This window comes from Ursus americanus, chromosome X, assembly GCF_024610735.1.
Source record: "Ursus americanus isolate L20-20 chromosome X, mUrsAme1.1.p, whole genome shotgun sequence".
NCBI lineage: Eukaryota > Metazoa > Chordata > Mammalia > Carnivora > Ursidae > Ursus > Ursus americanus.
This window is the reverse complement of record NC_142164.1, coordinates 14,626,171-14,647,799: the sequence shown is the minus strand read 5'-3', so window position 1 is coordinate 14,647,799 and position 21,629 is coordinate 14,626,171. Positions and strand designations below refer to the sequence as shown.

At 45.2% G+C, this 21,629-nt stretch overlaps 1 protein-coding gene across 7 annotated transcripts in view; it reads right to left on the bottom strand.

The window, feature by feature from the left end:
* Window positions 1–21,629, bottom strand: part of ARHGEF6 (Rac/Cdc42 guanine nucleotide exchange factor 6) — a 112,979-nt gene that overhangs the window by 5,639 nt on the left and 85,711 nt on the right. For 3 of the 7 annotated variants that reach the window (XM_087859899.1, XM_087859898.1, XM_087859901.1), the window contains 10 exons: window positions 16,049–16,187; window positions 13,390–13,449; window positions 11,409–11,555; window positions 8,645–8,731; window positions 7,775–7,853; window positions 6,815–6,957; window positions 5,414–5,551; window positions 3,864–3,884; window positions 2,664–2,757; window positions 1,527–1,616 (listed from right to left, as the gene is read on the bottom strand). In XM_087859899.1, coding sequence (XP_087716025.1) covers window positions 1,527–1,616; window positions 2,664–2,757; window positions 3,864–3,884; window positions 5,414–5,551; window positions 6,815–6,957; window positions 7,775–7,853; window positions 8,645–8,731; window positions 11,409–11,555; window positions 13,390–13,449; window positions 16,049–16,187 — 998 coding nt within the window. The remainder of the gene's footprint in view (window positions 1–1,526; window positions 1,617–2,663; window positions 2,758–3,863; window positions 3,885–5,413; window positions 5,552–6,814; window positions 6,958–7,774; window positions 7,854–8,644; window positions 8,732–11,408; window positions 11,556–13,389; window positions 13,450–16,048; window positions 16,188–21,629) is intronic. The other 4 variants (XM_045790412.2, XM_087859900.1, XM_045790414.2 and 1 more) reach the window with 4 other exon arrangements.

Below are 21,629 nucleotides of genomic sequence, written 5' to 3'. Positions count from 1 at the left end.
GGGATGGAAGAGGTGACAGGACAGATAAGGGACTGGACCAGACAGCTCCTGCACCTCCAACCTCCCCCTCACTTCTGGATCCTTCCTCTTGGAGTACGAGCCCTTCATCTTCGATCTTCAAGTTGTGTGCGCTCACTGCCTCCCTGTTGCTGACGTGGCGGTGTCTGTGCCTTCCACAGGGCCCAGCACTGCACAGGTGCTTACTAAGCAGACGGCAGATGGACAGACTGACTGCTTAAATGCCACGGGAAGTAACAGAAGTCAGTTCCTGGGAAACAGGACTTCCGGCGGGAAAGGGACAGAGGATGGGAGGTCGCCATGATGCTAGACCCTTGCCGCGTGTCAGCGGCAGGCTGGGCAAGAGGGGCGGAAGCGTGCCTCTTGAGGCCAGAACACCTGCCTGCGCCTCCTACAGATCTGTGGGCGCTGTCACTGTGAAGAGAGCGGGTTTGGGGAGCAGATGAGGTCACGTTTTGTACGAGGGATGCTTCTTCTGCTGTCTCCCAGTCCCCCTCTCTTTCCGAGTTTTCGAGTTTTCGTACCCCAAACTGCTCTCCCTTTCCGTTCCTGCCTCCTTGAAACTTGTTCTCAGAGCTGGGCATGCCCAAAGCCACGGCCAGGACCTGTCTGTGAAGCAGGACGTAGGACAGGCCTCTCTTCACGGTCAAACGTGTTAAGTCTGACATCAAATGCTTTCCTCACGCCAGCCTTAGGGGCATGTGACTTTGAAGGCATCGGTCAAGGCAATCCACCCAAGGGATCCCCACCCCCACTCGAGTGACTGGTCAGTAGCTGTCCAACAGGGAGCACCGTGGACGACTCACTGCTTATGCCGATGCAAACACCTCACACCAGGTCTCCTGAATGTCTATCATCACGGAAGCCAAGGCAGAACCAAATGCGACCCGGTTTTTATAAAAAGCTCAAGGATCAATTAGAAAACCTCATCTTGCTTTCAGTTTGTAGCCTGAAAGGTGCTGGGAGGTGGGGGGGGTACCCTTCCCCGATAGCTCCCTGTAAACTGCAGACATTCCAAACAGCCCCTGCTAAGCAGCTACCTGTCCAGATTTTCAGAGCAACTCTGAAACTTGAGCTGGGTGAAGCACTGTTCGCTTAAATATGCAGCTGATCAAAGATAGTATTGTGACTTCCTTTCCAAATCTGCCTATGAGAAGAGATTAGCATCAGTTCACAGACACAGGAACTCTCTGGGCTCTTTAATTCCTAACTAGTGCTGGTGAAGGCATCTGTGTACTTCAAACGAGAAGGACTTTTTAAAAAACTTTTTTTTTTTCATTTCTATCACCTCCAACTCTTTTACTCTTGCGTCTCTCTTTTCTCTTTGGGTGAAAAAGAAACAGCGGGTAAACACGCCGCCCGGCAGCTCAAAGCACCTTATCGGAAAGATGCAGTTCTGCAAGCGCTCCTCCGCACAGGGTCACCTGCTTTTCTCTTTTTTCAAAGAGGCGCTGAGCAGCCAAAAAGAAGCAGCGTTCATTAGAGAAAGTGGTTTGGGGGGAACGTACTTGAGCCATGACCTTGTTGAAAATTGGCGCTGGTGCAGTAGGCTTCGATCACTTTAAGGATCTGCGCGTCCTCTTCCAGAGCAGCGGTACCTGTCGGATTTAATGAATAATGACTTTGCAGAGAGACAGAGCCGTCTCTGGACCCCCAAAATGACGCAGTGCGCTCAGCAGCTGGGGCCTGGCTTCCCGGACCAGAAAGCCTCCTCTGGCCGCTTTCATTCCATTTTTCTTTTCTGAGGCAACTTTTTCATCGTGTGGGGGCTTCTACTAGACTCCGAGGGGCCACAATGACAGCACCGGGCGTGGCACTAGCCTCGGTTCTCACCCGACATACACCACCACCCACCTCTCCTCCAAACTGCAAGGCTTCCCTTCTCTAGGAAGATTTCCCCCATAGACCGCACCCATTTTTTCTAACCAGCCAGCATGATTCTCCCTCCTTCCCCTCCCCCTCCGACTCGTCTTGAAGGGACTGGGGGGGTGGAACCCTGCTAGAGGGCTGATGCGCGCACCCAGGGGCAGGCTGGGCCATGCAGAAGCTGGAGTCCGGCAAGGATTTCTCCAGACTGTATTTGTGGCTGAGACACCCTTTGTGACGCATCACTTACTCCTTCACGTGTGTCCCAAAGTACCTTGGTCCCAGCCGCAGAGGCAAATGCGTACATGCGGCCCGGCCGACCGACTGTGCAGTCCGCCTCGGAATCAAGCCGTTTCTACGCGGTAGCAGGCTGATTCCTCGGCTAACTGGGAACGTCAGGGAGCATTAAACTTCCAGAAGGATTTCAGCCTTCAGGTCTGTTTAGTCTATCTCAGTAGGGGAAAAACATCTTGGGCATCAGAAACTAAGGGGAAAAAAAACGTATCCCTAGCAAACGGGACCCTTTGGTGGTTCTGAACCAGGTGGGACAAAATTATGGAACGCGAAGGCCACACAGAGGGCGTCTGCCTCAGATCACGTGAAGTGCAGCGGCAGGCAGCTCGTTCAAAAAGCCTAGAGGTGACCAAACCCTAGAACGCGTGCATTTTTCTTTGTGTAACAGGTGATAGAGAAGACAACCTGTTCCAATCATCTGCTTTCAACAACATTCTTCCACTAGCTCATCCATAACCGACTGTCCAAAAGTATAAAACACATACTTTTCCGAATCACATATTCCTCCTCCGATGGCTTTCTTTCCGTCTTTCTTTTATGAAGAAACTTCTTCATCGTTTTGGGGCTTTTACTAGACTCCTGTAAGGATAGAGGTTTCTTTATGAATGAGAATTCTCTCCCCGAAAACAAATTAAAAAGAACAAATGAAATTAAACTGAATGGCTCTCTTATTTTGACCGTTTCCAGAATGCACCAAAATTTAATAACATACACAATAAAAATGGCTCCAATAAACTCTAAAAGGTTACATAAAACAGAGGCAATGACACTGTCTTCTCAATTGCCATAGGGACAGGTGCCATCTGTACAGAAAGTAGTGTGTGTCGATCCTAGGGAAATAATCGTACTCCTAACTTGCTTTATAGTCCTCACTGATACAGTTTTAAGGGAATTAAATAACAACTGTAGTACATTCTGCTTTTCAAAGAGCTTCCAAGCGGTTTAAACACATTTTCCTTAGCAACAGTCCCACAAAGAAGAATATTAATTTCCATTTGTCAGATGGGAAAATTAAGGCAGAGGGACTGAATACTTTCCCTGAAGGCAGAGAGAAGAGCCAAATGAGGGATCTCTGGATAAATAACTTGGGGTCAGGAGTCATGGGTGTAGACCCAAGCTTAAATATACATATAGAAAGCCATATTTTTAATGAGGAGATAAAAGAGCCATGGATTATTGAATTTGCTCTTGCCATCTGAATAACCAGGGTCCATTATCACGTGTCCAAGTAAACGGATTAGAATCTTAGACCCTGGTGACCATTCTTCTCCCAATCTCCCATGTGATGCATATACGTGGTGTCTGGATAATAATCAGTACCTTAAAATATATGGAAGAAAGAATTTAATTTCTTCCACTTAGCCACAGTGACCCACTTTGACTTGAAAACGCATAGACACGGAAAACTCCCGTGTGACAAAAGTAACAGGAAAAAGAGCATTAAAAACCACATACACACAAAGAAAACAGGCATTTTTAGGGCATCTAGGATGACGTTTTCAAACGTATTTCACAAAAGCCTGCTTTTTTGAAGAACGTACTTACATGTCAGATTTGCATCTTCATATTTTAGCCACCAATTAGAACAAGGGACAAAACAAGCATAAAGGAAAGCTTCATTCATCAAAGGTTACAGCACAGCATTATGATGTCACTGTAAGCCAAAGATATTGTTCTACCCTTACCTTTAAGATATAAGACATCCTCTAAAGTGAATATGTAAAGAAAGAGAAGATGAGCGTGAGAGGTCGATGGTTATAATGACCAAATCCATTTATCAATAATTCTAAAACAACATTTGAAATGTTAGTGTTATCATCAATTACACAGAGAGAATATCATCATGTTTCCCACATTAGTCTCAGATGCAATATCATCATGCAAAAGCCCAAGGAATACAGTTCTGTGCAGAATCACAAATACTGAAAATAACCGAAATACATACTACGTGGTAAGAATATATTAATAACTCTCTTCTCCCAGCAGAAACAACATGATCATGCCTTAGTTTTAATGGATTAGTTCTGTGAAGGATTAAGTCAACTTTACCCTTCAAGGCTCACCTTCACTTGAACTTAGTAACTGAGAATTACAAAATAGCCATCGTTAAAAAGGGGACCCAGATAGCTATGAAGTGGTGCTCCCAGTTTATGTAATCAGAGAGGAAAATTGGATGCTTGCAGGTATCACTGGTCCATTTCCAAAGCAAACCTGTGGGACTGTTTCTTGGTCCCATTCTGAACAGAGGTACGTAATAAGGATTCAGCTCAAGCATTATTTCTCCTGTTGTGCCCAGTTGAAATGATCAAAAAATCCTCCGGTGTCCAAAGATTGTTTTATTTTTACTGCACTCGGAGTTGGAGGCAACAATTAACCGAAACAGCACGGTGTTTGAGATCGAGACAAACTTAAAATTGAGCTAAATCTGTGTCATGCATCAAAACACACATTCGATATAGAAATATATGGTGTCTTTGCCCCCTAATTCTAAGATGTGCCTCGTAACTGTCACGGACTTAAACCTTCTCTCGGTAAGACCTAGGTAAAGAACAGTTCATAATAAATGAGGCTCTTTGCTGAAAGCTGAAACAGTGAGAAAAAGCTTAGGGGGAAAAAAACACTGTTTGGATGGAAAAAGTAACAGCCCCCACAGTCAACAGAAGCTGGTGACTGACATTTCTGACCACAGCTTTCAGGGAAAAATAGAAAGAACCATGAAGTCCCCACACTACCCAAATATCCACTGCCCTCTAAGGTTGTTGTCTAGAAGCCTCTATTTAAATTCTTTTCCCTTCCCAACTGCAGCAAAAAGTCCACACCTTCACAGTTCAGACTCATGGCCTGGTCCCATAAGACTTTCTTGGTTTGGCTTTAATAGATCATAAAGGCTCCCACATGCAGAACTGGGTCTGCTTGGGTGGAAATTCAAGTCCAATGAAGTGGCTCTCGTTTGAGATGGGTGGACGTGATTGCCAAAGGTTACAACTGTCGTGTCATCAGAAAGGTGAACCAGAGGCACATCAGGAGGGGACCAGGGAACTCAGGCAGTGCACATAAACCCTGTGGATATTTGATAAATATCTGTGCAGGGACACTAGGGAAAAGGGAAATTACGAAACAAGAAATCCCTGAGTCTAACAATTCACAACTGACTGACATGTATCCCCTAGCATAAATTCTAGCACATTGACATGAGCTTGTCAGAAGCATTTTATACCATATGTAGCGAAATTACCTCTTTATAACCTAGTGCTGCTGATGGTCTAAGTGGAGGCGCAGGTCGTAGACAACTTAAACTCCACGGTTTTATAATTTGAGGAGGTTCCAGGGGTCCTCGGGGCTGTCCAGTAGAGCTAAAAGACTGGGAAAATGTCTGATGAGATGTTGGCAATCTGCCATCTGACCCCGACCTTGGGCCACACGGCGAGAGAACAGCAACAGTGTCATTGGATCAGCAAAGCCAGCCATAGAAAAGGAAAGGTGGGAAAACAAAAGTCTCCAGTTTGAGAACTGGCACTTTCCAGTCCAGCTTATGGGGTCTCTAGGGACAGCACCACATTGACTCAACATCCTATGATCCTGTCTTCCCTCTCTCTTCTGGAATTTCACTCAAGCCAGGGGTGGCTTTCCTTTAGAAGAGAGGAAAGCAGAGTCAACATCGAATGGGTTCAGTCGTGCGTTGGGCGCTCGACTAGGTGCCGAAATAGGTTATTTCAGCGGAATGACCGAAGACGAACCTCAGCAAAGCAATGTAACTAGCTGGCGACGGACAAAGCCAATATTTGAACTCAGGTCTGATGCCAAAGCCCTCGTTCTTCCCACAACACACAGTGCTTGAGACTGGAGTTTTGGCATCACCGGTTTGAGTGTTAACAGAAAACATGGCAATCTTCACTCTCACTCAACAAGTACAGTCAAATCTCATCGATTCCAATTCCAGGAATTCCAAATTTGTGATAACTTAGAAGAAGGCAACACTGAAAGTTTACCCTTGAAGGTGACCTAGTGAATGTGGCAGCATAAATGAGATTACACGGTAGGGCTTTAGTCCTGGTGAGGGTAAACCGTGTTTTGACTCAGCACACAATGAATAGGAGACTAATGGTTGCTAATTAAAATGAATTTTTTTTAAAGATTTTATTTATTTATTCAACAGAGAGAGAGACAGCCAGCGAGAGAGGGAACACAAGCAGGGGGAGTGCGAGAGGAAGAAGCAGGCTCATAGCGGAGGAGCCTGATGTGGGGCTCGATCCCAGAACGCCGGGATCACGCCCTGAGCCGAAGGCAGACGCTTAGCCGCTGTGCCACCCAGGCGCCCCTAATTAAAATGAATTTTGTGTGTCACCGAAATATCCTGGTGGGACTTCGGATGAGAAAAACTTTGCCAGCAGTTTGTGGGGAGAGGGAGTCCCTTAATACCGTCAAACTAAAGTGCATATCTCTCGGTACACCTTTGTCTTAATTTGGATGGGCCACAACAAGAAATCAGAATTATTGAGGTTTTACTGTACTTCGAAACCTACAAATATAGACAAGCTGAAGGCTAAGGCCATGCTCACTGATTCTCGTAAGTCCCCTGCAGGCAGGTCTGACGAGAGCCTTAACAATGCCCGGACAGCGCGAGGGGACCACTTACGGAATGAGCGCTACAAGACGACGACGACGTTTTGGATAACGAACTGCAGGAGGCCGGTCCCCGGATCAGTCTGCACAGCTGCTCCAGCCACTCCTGGAAGTCCTGGCTGTTGTTGCAGTGGATCACGATTCTCTCCATGTTACCTGCATTGCCCGACGGGGAGCATTTGGAAACAAGAGGCGAGAAGCCTGAGCTCGCCTCCTTCATACACAGACTTGATGCAACTAAGACTTGGGTGTCTGTTTTCAGGAAGGTTCACACCTAGGGGATAACCCTGTGGAAACTTCTATGTCAGGATCAGGTCAAGAAGTCAGGAAATAAATACCTGTAACTGATTTTTAAAACTGCCCTTGACTTCCACTGCTTACAGAATCTGAGGAAAGTTGTCTAAAACTTTAAACAAACTCACAGGGCAAAAATTTAAGGACAGAGCCCATCTTGTTGACAGCCTCCCATGAGAATACCGTACCACTTCACCCACTATTCAAGTTGAAACAAGGCCAACATCTAATCTCGGGCTCCCTACTGGGGAAGAAGGGGGTAAGGCCCGGGGCCATCATCCCAGCATCAGCCCCTGTGCTGTGTCCCTACAAAACATACCACCGTCACAAGGAAATCACACGGGCCTGGCAAAAGGGACCACAGGCCAAAAGATCAGGCCTAGCATTTTGCTCAGTTTGGGCACTTACATCAGTCCATTTTGTTATTCTGAGTTCTAACAAGTGGCTCTTAGGCAAGAAGAGATTGGAACTAATGGCAACACCGAGGCTTCTGAATGACCAGGAGACTGTGTTCTATCGCTGGACCCTAATTATCCCAGGAGAGCTAACATACTTTGCCGTGCCCGGTAAAGCTCACGCATAGAATTATCACAGAAAATAATGGCATTTATTTATTCAAATCCCACTTTGTCCCAAAAAAGATTTCAAGTAGCTACTCAAAAAAGAGAAAATTACCTACCTGTGATTTCAAATGTGTTGTCATTCCCTTCAATTTCATCTAATCTAGTCACCACCATTCCCGCTACTGGTATTTTTCCCTATCAGAGAAAGAACATTTCCATTAATTCTGTGGTTATATGCACCTCTGCTTATGTCTATTAGATTTTTCTGACCCTCTCGGGAATCACTGCTGAATGACGGCTAAACAGATTTCTCTGGCCTGTCAAAAGATAGTATGTTTCCCTGTTTTCAATTTTAATTAGACAAGAAAGCAAGGGGGAAATGTGGGTTGTGTTTTGCTCACACGCCCTAAACCATACGGTGGGGATTTACAAACAGCTTACTTTTTTCTAACACATTTGTGGGAGAATCAGTCAACAAAGTAAAGTTTTTTTTTTTAAAGTCCAATTTTATGAAAATTAGTCATTGTGATGCCAGCTAAAACAGTCAACCATAACTCATGGCCCTCCATATTTGGGGAGCGGGCTGAAGGAAGCTGAACTTCCTAAGCAGTTTCACGACTTGCACCTCAGAACCTCGAATCATGTGATATGACTGTGATCAGACAGTCATAGGAGTGGGTCCCAGCTTTACAGATTCTCAGCAATAATGATATGAGATGAGCCCGTGAAACACGGCTGCTAATTAGAGTTCTGTTTAAACATTCATAACCTAGCAGTGGACATTGAAGATAAACCCATTACAGCAGTATAAAGGTTTCCGATCTAAGGAACATCTGCTCTTATAAGCTGTTTAATTACAACAAAGGGTCAGAACATTTTGTGTTCTCTGGCTGGAGCTTTTAATGCCATAGTGGAAATACTGCATCTGGATGGAAACCTGTTTTCATTCTGAGTCCTGCTATTTGCTTTATATGAAATCTACTAACCTGATAGATAAAGCCACTCATCCGAGGACTTGCCGATAACATTATCAAGACACTTGAGAACAACAGGAGGTACCGCTCCTCTTTTTCCTAAAGTGAAATGACACGTGCTTAGTGGAGAACAGAAATTGGACATTTTATTTGTTAAGAATTTCTGGAGTCACTGTTGTATAAGGCAGAGCTTATGCAAGGCAACGAAACACGAACAGTGACATTTAAAAAAAGACACCCAACCCCAAAGCACCAAACTAGTTGAATTTTGTTTTGAAAGGAGTACAAACCCATGGTTTCTCTCTCTTCCTTTACATAACAGTTAGATACAAATAACCATGCTTGTTTCCCAAGGACGCATGCCTGAGAGGTCACACGGTTCATGCCAAGGCACAAGGCTCTGGGGTCACAAAATGAAAATGATTTTGAAAAGGAGCAAAAACAGAAGGGGCTTTCAGGCAACAGGAAGTTTCCCGTGCTCTAGCACATGTATTAAATTCTTATTCATAAAATCACTTTTAATCGGTAAGAACAAGATAACTATCGTACCCATGTAATGCGAAGAAGTAAGTACTTTTTGAAAATGGCACAAAAGGAAATTTCACACAGAAGGGCTTCTCTGAACCCCTTAAACAGACGATTAGTAGGTGCAAAAAAATTCTGTTCAGCTTACACGCCAGCCGTGCTAGCTACAATGATCCTTATGCTTCTCTCCATCTCTTTCCTTGCACTTGAGAAGGGCAATCCTTCGAGGCTCACTCTTCTAGCAAGTTCTCTGCAGCCTTACATCTTTCTGTACTGCGCTTCACGGATGCTGCGATTTTTACGATTGAAGGTCTGAGCCAACCCTGCGTGGAGCAAGTCCGCAGGCGCCGTTTTTCCAACAGCATTTGCTCACTTCATGTCTCTGTCACGTTTTGGTAATTCTTGCCACATTTCAATCTTTTTCACTATTACCGTATTGTTATGGCGATCAGTGATTATGACTCACTGAAGGCTCCGATGATGGTTAGCATTTTTTAGCAGTAAAGTATTTTTGATTAAGGTACGTACTGCGTTTTGACATAACGCTATTGCACGCTTAATAAACTGGAGTATAGCGTACAGAAAACTTTTATATGCCCCGAGAGACCGAAAACTTGATTTGACTGGCTTCACTGCACTGCTGGCTTTACAGCGGGGCTCTGGAACCGGACCACCACTATCTCCCAGGGATGCCAGGACCCCGTGCCTTGACATTTTCTTGCCAAATTACTTGCTGCCTTCATTTTTCTCCCCATTGATTCCTCCCTAACTGCAGCCCCACTGCCCTCTCAAAGTCATCAATAACTGCCTTCTAGCGAAATCCAATGGCTTCTTCTTGGTCTCCGTACTCCTTGACCTCTGAACCTTTGGCAGCACTCAGCAGGCTGACCACTTTCCACCGCCCCTCCCTGCCGGGGTTTCCATGACAACACACGCCCCCACTTCTCTCTGTCGGCTCCTTCAGGCACTGGCTCCTCCTCCCTTCACCCGAGAGGTTTATCCCAAAGGTGTGAAAGACTAATAGTTAGACTCGTAGCCACATTAACCCTCCCCAGGGCATCTGCATCTTAAATGAGATCGCTTGTTAACCCCAAGTAATGAATCTCTGACAGAGACCTGTCAGGGACTATGGGAAGATGTTTTGGGACCGGGAAGGCAATTCTAACACCCGATAAATCATGCCAGGTGACATAAGCACCCTTCCTCCCCTACTCTGCCCCCTTCCTAAAAGACATCATCCATCTTCAGCCTTGCGTGCTTCTCTCTGGATATTTACTTCCTAGGAAGGCACATCTGTCAGGGACAGCTACACGTCTGCCTCTGACTCTGCCCTCCCACCCGCGTTCCCCTACTGCGGTAACAGCCGCTACAAGACCTCTCCACCTGGAGACCTGCGGTTGGTCACCTGCTAGTGAACAGGCCTAAGGCGACACTAATCATCTCCTCCAGCCCACAGAGCACTGCTTTCTCTCGACTTGCCCTCCTAAACGGGGCTCAGATTTGCCCCCTGCGGTTTCATTTTCTCCCCAACCACCTCCGTGGGGGGGGTGATTCTCACTTTGTAACACAGCTGGTCCTTCTGTGGCCAGCCCCCTCCGCTCCGGTTTACCTGACACACATGCTCATCTGATTACGTATCATCAACACCCCCTTCGCGGTGTTTCTCTACGACTCAAGCCTCTAACATCTCCCTGCTGCCCGCTGTGTGGATCTGAACGGCTCTTGCCCGATGCCCGGGGTTCTCAAAACCCGACTCTGTCTCGCTCCCTCCCTTTCACTCTCCCAGCTCGCTTCCTCTGCTCCCGGCCGACTGGCTTCCCCACTGTCCCGTGGCAAAAGGCCATGCTCCTGTTCTCTCCTGAGATAAGAATGGCCTCGAGCTTATGAAATCCTTGCCTCTTCTCTTCGTGGCCCTCCTGCTCCTGCCCTAGCTCCATACGGTCTTCTTGCTCTCTCCCTTCTCTGAACTTCTGCGGAATCCACTGTGGAGACACACAACCTTCACTGACGATTTGGGTCTGTTCGCTAGTTGCAGCTTGCGTTTCCATCTCTTTGTAAGGCATTCCTTGAGGGCAGGGATCATCCCGTGTTCTCTCCTCCTATCTCCTGCAGCACCTAGCAGAGTGCTGGGCAAGGAATATCTGCTCAGTTTCTTCGAACGTTCGAGCACTTGACCTCGATGGAAGGACACATCAAAGAAAAAACCCCAGGAAAGATGGAAGCAATGGCATTGAGATTTGAAACATCTTACCTCACACGTCCCATACTGCACCATTACTTGTGACATAAACAGCACATTTCCCAAGGTTTTAATACTCTCTCCTTCCCAGGCCTGAATAGGCTCAGAAAGTATCTGCAATTCCAGCTGTTTTCTCTTTCTTAAATCTTGGCACTGGCCCTACAGAACGAAAGCAGAACGTAATGGAATAGGAATTCTTGAGAAACAGACCCAAAACAAGACCAAAGTGAGATGAAGCTTTGGACTTTCAGATTTCCACCGAGTCCCTAATCCTCAGCATGATGTGTTCCCAACAGACAGCAAGATCCACTATCCTAACTCTCTAACCAAATGTTTTGTGCAGAAGAGCTACTTTTGCCAAACCATCAAGATAAGGTGGTACCAGGGGCCATGCGTTTGTGTCGTTAAAAGACAGATTTAATTCACTGTGGCAGGGCCCTGTACTTTAGGGACTAGTAGTAGATTGGTATGGGAAAACAATACTAAATTAATGTATATTCCTAAGAGAACCGTGAAAAAGAGATACAACTGAATTCTACACATACAAACTGAAAATACAAGCTAGGAAACAATATGTGGGATATGAATACGGTATATATAAATATCACTGCTGCAGAAAGTGTGAAGTTATTTCTTAGAGTAATTTAACAGTATTCATTCCAAGGCAAATATGAAAATGAGCATATGGTTAGTTATGTTACTGTTTCCAAATAAATGTCATAGTTTTTTGGGGGTGTGTTTTCTATAAAATCTCTGTTGCCCCTTTCAGCTACGTGGAAACTGGAAGACATTGGTTCACTGTACACACAGTTCTGAAGCATTGATACTGGCAATAAATGTACTAGGACCATCAAAGCAAGCTTTACAACATGGAAAAATGGTCTGAAAGACATGTTCCTTTTTTAAAAAGGAATGTTATATTCCATTTACATAGGACAAAATAAAGAGGACACAAATAGTAATAAACGCTATGGGCGTGAGTGGGCTGTTTGATTAGCTCGAGCCACTGTTGTTGACCTATGACAACAGCAATGTTAACCTAATACCTTACTCTGGTTTTCAACTTGCTCTTTACCTGTGGACACATCAGGTACTGAACTTTGAACAGCAATAAAACTGAGGTGATGGCGAATGTTGCATCACAAGCTTATAGCAAGAATCCATACGTGAGCACAGAGCCCAATCACTTGGAATGGTACAGAAATGTCTAAAATGAAGCTAAACTTGGGGGCGCCTGGGTGACACAGTAGGTTAAGCATCGACTCTGGTTATGGTCTTGAGGACCTGAGCTGCAGCCCCGCATCCAGTTCCGTGCTCAGTGCCGAGTCTGCTTGGGATTCTCTCTCCTTCTCCCTCTGCCCCTCCCGCTTGCGTTCTTTCTCTCAAATAAATAATCTTTACTAAACTTAATCAATCACCCAAAGTAACACTACCTTTTCTCCTAAAATGCCACCAAGTGGTTCTACATCAGTGGGTTCAAGGAGACATTAATCATCACGCTCAAGATACAAGATTACAGGTAGCTTTGATAGCAATCTATATAAAGCAATTGCATTTTTAGTAGGTTTTCTCCTTTTAGATTTGATGGAGGATTTCTTTTTCATATGCAAAGAATAAACTCACACCTTTTGGCATAAATAGATGAATCCAGTATCGATGCCAATCAGTGAAAGACAAGTTGCACAGACATAAGGTGAACGACATGGGGGTAAAGACAAAGAGACAAAAGGAAACCCCCCACCTACACAGCAATGCTTAATGTGGCAGAGACTTCAAATATGAGTGCTTTATACCTTCAGCCTGGCAACATTTCAGGTAAGCATGATTTTTTGGAAGACAAAATTAAATGAAGCAATCACGGCAATACTGTCGCCAAAGCTTATTGTTTCCACTCTAAAGACCTTTGCATAGGGAAAGAAACGTTACGCACAAGTCACTCTTTTAGGAACAAAGCATACAAAACGGAGAATTATAATTTGAGAGCGTCACCTACCATGAGAGTTTTGAATGCTATGATTGCTTTCAGAATATCCTGATGATCTGGATGCGTATCCTATTAAAGGAATACATTGTAAAACAATATTAAAGGAGAACAGATCAGCCGTTGCCAGGGGTCAGGGGTGGGAGGAGGGCGTGGCCGCAAGGAGACAGAGGAAATCTGAGGGGATGATGGAACTGTCCTGTATCTCCATCGCAGCGGTGGTAACACGAATCTACACCCGTGATAAAAGCCATTGCTCTGTACGCCAAAAGAAAAAAGTCCATTTTACTGGAGGCTAATTTAAAGATCACAAAATAAGACGGCGCTTAAGCACTTGGTATCTCAGCGCCTCCAATGAGCAGGTGACCAAGAAACGAAGACAGCTGGTGGCGCGTCATGGATTTGGCCACAACATACTAGGTGTGGTTCCTGAGACTGTAGATAATAACTAATCAGCAGTCCGGGGGCATCATCAGGCCATGTCGTTAAGAAATGACAAGAGGTGGGGAACTGTGGGAACCGAGCGGTGGGTAGAGAAAAATCAATCCCGTCTCACTTCCTAAAATGCCTCCATTTTCCCTCTGCAGGCTCAACGTGGCAGGTGGGAACAAAATTCTAGGTTCCGTACGGTTGTGCTCCTTTGTAAGCCCCAGTAGTACCTATGGTCTGCAATCCCATGGTACCTACAACCCCAGCAGGTGGACAGGTTCAAGAACGGCTTTGAGGAATCCGTATCTCCATGACTGCTCATGAAGGGAAAGGGGAGATTCTTGGAGAGGCTGTAGACCTGACTTGGGGGGTAGATGTCTACCTAACCTTTGGGATTCAGCTAGAATAACTGAAGGACAAAGTCTGCTGCTCCACCAGCCTTCAGTAAGAAAACACAGAGCCGAACGGACCTGGGTCAGGAGACAGCGTCTCACCGGGTGGCGAACTCGCGCTCAGGGTGTGGGTTAGCTGATGGTGGGAGATGGAGGCAGCAGTGTAGATGGGCTCCAATTCAAGGAAGCCCAAGATAGAGGATCCGGGCAGTGGGGGTGGGGGGGCGATCCGGAGATTCTTTGCCTCAAATTGAGTGTGTATTAGCACTCCAGCATTGAGCGGTAACAGAAACTGAGGCCACTGGTTTCTGGATTTTTGCGATAAGCAAGGAGGGGCAAACCTCAAACGGTTCGGCAAACTGGTTTAGCTTTTGGAAAGGCATCCAGAGGTCAACACCTTCCCAAGCCCTAACTGAAATTTCATTCCGGCAGGCTTTACTCACTAGCTCCCCACTGCCTCCAGCTTTCCGGCAGGTCAAATAACCTGAGAATGTGGTTTTGCTCAGAGTACGTGCTTTCAATCCTTACAAATGCTGACAAGACCGGCAGTGTGCAACTTTTTTCTTTAAAGATAATCAAACCCTTTAAAACCTCAAAACCTTTCCCCAGACACAGGAAGAGCAACTAGGGTAAACGCAGGGCCCTCCTCTCCCACCCACACCTCAAACACCAGGCTCGATGGCGCAAGGACGACTCTAGAAGCTATCCCTGTTGATTGATTTTTAATAAAAGGATCTGGTCTCTTGCTGAAACAGCATTCCATGAGCAGGCCTCGTTGCAAATCTTAATATTTAGAAAAGATTACAGTGATGCCACAGCTGTTGCCAGTCAACTCTAAGTTGATAAACACAAATGTGAGGGAACTTTGGGGAAGGTCTATGGATACGTAGACAGATAACCTAATATTGGACTTATTTATAAATCTTTCAGGAAATTTCAGAATGTTTCAGGGTAATCCAGAGTCAGAAAGCTCAATGATCGCAGGGCTCTCGAGATACTTATCCCTGTCTGTAGTGAAAGTGGTATTTATATTTTCTGATGTTTTGCTTTATCTCCCCAGATCAGGTTGGTTCATATACCAGAACAACAGAAGATCTTGGTTGATTTTGACTGAACCGCCATCTACAGAGGAGGAAAACCTAAGTCAACTTGAGAGAAGCAGCAGCACCGAGGCTGGGAGGGAGAATGATCGTGATTATTTAGTAAAGGATGGAGACCTTTTGGTTGTAAGATGAATAAATTCTGGGGATCTAACATACAGCATGGTAGTTACGGTTTATAGTGCTGTATTGAATACTTGAAATTCACTGACAGTACATCTTAAGTGTTCTAATCATAAAAAAAATTAATGACTGTGAGGCAATGGAGGTGTGAATCAACTTGCTCAGGGTAATCATTTCACAATCTCTACGTATATTAAGCCATCCCGTTGTACACTTTAAAAAAATCACATTGTACAACCTAAACATATACAGTTTTTATTTGTCAAGCGTACCCCAATAAAAGTGGAAAAAATAAATAAGTAAAAATTAATCTCCAGGGGGGGCAAAAAAGGAATGCCCCCCCTTTTGTTTTAATGATTTTTTATTATATTATGTTAGTCACCATACAGTACATACCCGGTTTCCGATGTAAGGCTCAATGATTCATTAGTTGTGTATAACACCCAGTGCACCATGCAATACGTGCCCTCCTTACTACCCATCACCCGTCCCCTTTTTATTTCGCTGCATTAAGAGGGAAACTAGAAGCCCAGCAAGAGGGAAGACTGGATCAAGCAAAATGCAAAACCAAGGCTTTCTCTGAATTCCTCAGCGAGGCTAGTCTGCAGGGAAACTGCCTTCCCTTACCTCCATGTGCCGTTCCAACTCTTGCAAGAGAGTAACATACTTTTCCAGTCGCATGAACGGTTTGCTGAGGCTTGTGGTTAAAATGAGGATACCTGGGCTGGATGCGCCTTGACTTTCCATGAACTGTTCCAGGTCATCACTAGCAAAAGAACGACCGTGATTTTGTTACTGCTTTGTAAAAAATCATCAACCCAACATTATTTTCCTGTGTTTTGCACAATATAAAACCAAACAGAAATTAGCTTCACTAGTCCAAATGCTGTCCGATTCACGTCAAGTCCATTCAGTCATCCTTTGCTGGGCCCCTGCTATGCAATCGGCATTGTGCCCAGCTCGGGGGCTTCTGCGGGGAGCCACAAGCTCGTATGACAATCATGCATTGACATCTACTAAGTAACAGGCTCCGGTCTCTGCTGGGGACACAGCAGTGAACAAAACAAAAATCCCTGCCCTTAAGGAGACTGCCCCCACGGACATGAGACTTACAGGCTATCGGATGGCCTCAACGTACGGTTTTTGTCACTTCAAATGTTCTAGTTAGTGGCTGGTCAATTGCCAAGGGTAGCAGCTTACCGCATACTCCCTCCCTATCACCGGACACCCACTTGTAATGTTCAGAATCAAGTTCAGAACTCAGATAGCTGCATGTGTATATGACTAACCACAGAGTCACTTAGCCTAGGATCCGAAACCAGTGCAGCAGACTACATGGACGGTTCCACAGCTTAGTTAGAAGAAAAAGACTATTCATGCGTCACGAACTTGTGCTACAAGCTTGTGCTTCTTCTTTCAGCCTTTTTGCACCATCTGGATTGTCTCCTTTCCAGCAACGTGATACTGAGTCCTGGGGCTGCAAGCTCATTTTAATGTTCACTTGTGCAAAAATAAAACTAAAGAAGGATCCCCACTGCCTACGGGACGGCATGTTCTGAAACGTCTGCTTCTGACTTGGCCCCTTTGGCCTCCTTGCTTGCCCGTGCATATCCGATCAGTCTCAAGTTTATTCCTTTCCATTCGCACTGCCACTGCCTTGGTTCAGACCTTTATCTCCTCCCATCTGGTTCACTCCCAGAGTCCAACTGGTCTCCTGGCTCCCGGGCTTTCTGGCTTCCCAGCCGTCCTGCAGACCTCCGCTCTAATCCTGTTGCTTTCTTTTTTTTTTTTTTTTTTAAAGATTTTATTTATTTATGTGACAGAGAGACAGCCAGCGAGAGAGGGAACACAGCAGGGGGAGTGGGAGAGGAAGAAGCAGGCTCCCAGCAGAGGAGCCCGATGTGGGACTCGATCCCGGTACGCCAGGATCACGCCCTGAGCCGAAGGCAGACGCTTTAACGACTGCGCTACCCAGGCGCCCCAATCCTGTTGCTTTCTATTCAGGAGCCCCTGATTGCCTGCAAACTCAGGCCTGCACTTTCTAGCCTCCCACGGGTCCCACCCATCTCTCTCCTCACTCTCGTTCATGAACCCTCTCCTACAAAATGACTTACTTATTCTCCCTAGAAGACAGCTCAGACAGGGCAGTGCCTAACCATGGCATGTTGCAATCGGTCGTGAAATGCGTTCAAAGAAACTTGCTATCAGCAGTAAAACACTGCGGGGGGGGGGGGGGCGGCGGGGGGATGGGGTGGATTGCGCGTTACCCCATTCATAGACACATTCCCTCCTTGGGCTTTTGTGAGTGGGAGAGGACGGGATGGGGTCTCGGCTAATGCCCCGGCAACCTGGAGCCCTGTGGCGTCACACGTATGTCGGAGGGAAAAGGGGCTGGGAATCACTGCCATCACGGAAGCTGGATCGCATCTGAGTGGTTGTGCCTGACAAGCCACATGGGGTATTGTATCCGTTTTTGCCCCAGAAGCCCCTGGGAGGAGGGAGGTGCCCTGGACCTAGAGTCATAAAACAGGGCTGGGGACCCTGGACCAGGTACCTGGCCTCAGCTGACTCATCTGTTTTACAGAGATTAAAGAAACCTCCTTTCTACCAAAATTGTGAAGATTCACCACTGGGGTTTGGAAGGTGACTGTTTCATGCTAAGGTCTTTAATCCTATTTAATATACACAACGGCACTTCAACCCAGGTGTTATCCTCATTTTACAGATGAGAAACCCGAGACTCAGGAAGAATGAGTAATCGGAAGTAAATGGCTAAATTGGGGTTCATGGCCAGGTCTGAAGTCAAACCCTCAAGTCTTTCCATGACACCACACGCCTCTGTATAGAAAAGTATTTTGTAAACTTTAAAGTAGTTTGTAAATGCATTTGTATTACTATTATTACTGTGCCAAGGCAAATACCTTGCTAAAATCACATCTTTAGAAACTACTATTAAGCTGTGATTTCCAGCTTAATGGAAACTCAATTGATGTTAAATTTCCAACCAAGAACATAAAGTGCACAAAGAGGTTTAAAAATTCATTGCATATAAAATATAATTAGGAAAATAACTTGAATTTGGAGAGTGCATTTGAGTAGAAATGTAATTTGGAGAAAATCACTTTCCTAATTTCTTTTCAATTTGGTAAACAAGTCTTATTTTTTCTTTCCACGACTAAATAAGTGCCCCCCCGTCCTCAATGTTCTACCCTAATTGATACAAGGCTTGTGACAATTAAAAGCAAATACTAACGTGTACTTTGTTATTACTTTCCATGCAGCATTCTAACTTTTAGGCTTGCTAAATATTATAAAAGAGATTTTTTTTTATTTTTCAATTTAACATGAGTTCATCGGCTATTGGGAGGAAATGAACATTTTATTGTGCAACAAAAGAATAAAACTGCCTTAATAAAGCTGCCCATTACAATAACTAGATTCTGCAAGACACATTTTACTGAGCCAAATAAACTTAATCCACAAATTAATGTCATTATACAAAAATGTAAGACTCAAATTTATATTGTTGTACCAAAGAACAAGCTGTCTTTTAAATGCGGTTTTTAATTTTATACAGCCTGTTGGAAATGTCAATGGGTTAAGGCTTGTTTTTCAAGCTTCACATGTTCTGTACACGTGATGTGATACAAGAGAAGCAGTTCTCAACATATGAATGCTGCCTTAGACTCAACAAAACGTTTATCTCACAGAATGCAGGGTGTATGAGGCTCTGGGATGCTCTGGCTTGGGCTGGAAGGCTCCAGAAAACTATCTTACCTTTTAATACCTCTACAGAGCTTAACCATATCATTTAAGAGTATTTCTGTGGAATCTTTGCATAGATTTCTACTTTGAATGATGAAAAGTCTACCTAGAACAGCTGGAAAAGGATCAGATATCCCCCCCTACCACACACACACCTTCCTGCCCACCCCCCTTTCATGGAAATCACTGGAAAGGGGGAAGTGAGGCCTGAGGAGCTGAAGGCCCCCAGGGCCTCTGGCCAGTGGAAAATCCCAGGGATGCCACTCCACTGGGTTGAGTGGATCCCTATTATCCCTTTCTCATTCATCTAGCTCCAGGGAGCAGGCTGTCTGCTGCTTTTTCAGCCCCACCACTTTCTATTAGTGATCAGTCTCATTCGCTCCCTTCCCCGGTTCCTCAAAGACACAGACAGAACCGAACCCAGTCTCAGAATGTTCCCGAAGTAAGTACATAACACAGCTCTGGGTTTTTCTCAAAGTCTTCATTGCTGACAACAGGGTAAACAGAGTGGCAACTAACAAGAGGAAAAAGGGCACAGTGGTGACACAGTGGTGTCTGTCGCTGCCATGGAGACAGAAGTACGGTTTAGACCTCTCTCAGCGCTCACTCTCTCCTCTCCTTGCTCTCTCTTTCCATCCGGGTTCCCTTTCCCTAGTGAAAAGGATGAAAGCCACACCAAAGCACAGGAGAGAAGTGGGTATTTTTGTAAGGGAGAGCTTATTCCCAGGAAGAAACAAGAGCTACAGTAAGAAGCCTGAAGGGGAGAGAGAGGGGAAATCCCAAAAGACCTCAACCAGGGGATAACAAAAGACTGGGGCAGCCATTCAAATATATGTAAATATGGGGACACATCAAAGTTGGGGTCTGCTTCTATACTCATATTCAGGTAATACTTTACTGCATTTTTAACAAGGTGCCAACATGCAATGAATTTTAAAGCCCTAGGTCGTTGCCAAACATCAGGCGCATTTCTGGTATGATACTGCCACCTGCAGGCTGAAGGGAAGAAGTTCAACTGACGGGCCTGCTCAGGCTGGAGTGATTTTCCAGTGTCCAAGCATCCACAGATTGTGCAGGGAAAGCACCGAAATCACCTGATGCCCTTGTTTCAGCTGACACCTTCACCTAAAACAGGAGTTTAGGGGCACCTGGGCGGCACAGTCGTTAAGCGTTCGACTCGGTTTTAGCTCAGGTTGTGATCTCAGGGTCAGGAGATGGAGCCCCACATGGGAAGCTTCACGCTCAGCCGTGGGTCTGCTAAAGTTTCCCTCTCCCTCTCCCTCTGCCCCTCTCTCCACTAACCCTCTCTCTCCAAAGTAAATAAATAAATCTTTTTTAAAAAAGACAATAAAACAGGATTTTAGACTGAACTCTCTGTAAATTTCATTCAACTATGCCTTGCCTCTGCCAGTCAGCACAAAGCACCACAAGATGCAGGTAACAGAGCTGAGATTATATTAGAAGCACATCCGGGGAAACCCCCAAGCATTTCAATTTAACTTTTACCCCTTACATGCAAATAAAAGGTAAGATAAAAATGCAGTTCTATGGGACTCCAACAAGTCTCCCATCATTTCAAGGGATATTATAAAATTCTCAAAAAACACCACTAGGGGCACTAGGGTGGCTCAGTTGGTTACGTGACTGCCTTCATGATCCTGGAGTCCTGGAATCGAGTCCGGCAGCAGGCTCCCTGCTCAGCGGGGAGTCTGCTTCTCCCTCTCCCTCTGCAGCTCCCCCTGCTCATGCTCTCTCTCTCTTACTCTGTCTCTCAAATAAATAAATAAAATTTTAAAAAACCACCACTAACCAAAATGAAGCAAATAGGATATGATAATCCCCCCCAAAGGTTGAGAACTTTTAAATTAACTAACTTTAAATCATAATGTTTGAAGGAATCTGCACTGTTATTTATAAAATTAAATTCCTAATGTGGGTAAAGGCAGTCAGTAACATTTCAGCACACAGAGTTAAAACAGAAACTTCTCTGAACACTTCAGAAGTCTGCTCCCAGAGGCACACCATTTCTTTCTGGAATGGCTGTTCTCAGATTAAAAGGAAAAGAGGGGGATCTCTTTTTATTGGTATTAAGAAATTTGTCCTTATATACACAGGATGTTTATGTATCCACCACAGGAAAAAATGCTTCTGGATCTTTTTTTTTTCTTTATTGAAGAAAGGTAGGTAGTAAAGTATGAAAACATTCCTGGAAATGATAAAACCAAATTCAGGACTGAGGTTCCCTGTGGCGTGGGAGAGAGGAGCAGGAAATAGGAGAGAGTACACACAGGACTCCAACTGCGGCTAGAATGTGTTTGTTAAGCTGACTGGTGGCTACCTGGGTGGACTTGATTTTATCTCTGTTTTTTGCCTGCTGGAAATACCGCATACCTTTATTCTAAAAAGCAGCTAGTAGCCTGTAGCAGATGAACGAAGTAGAAAT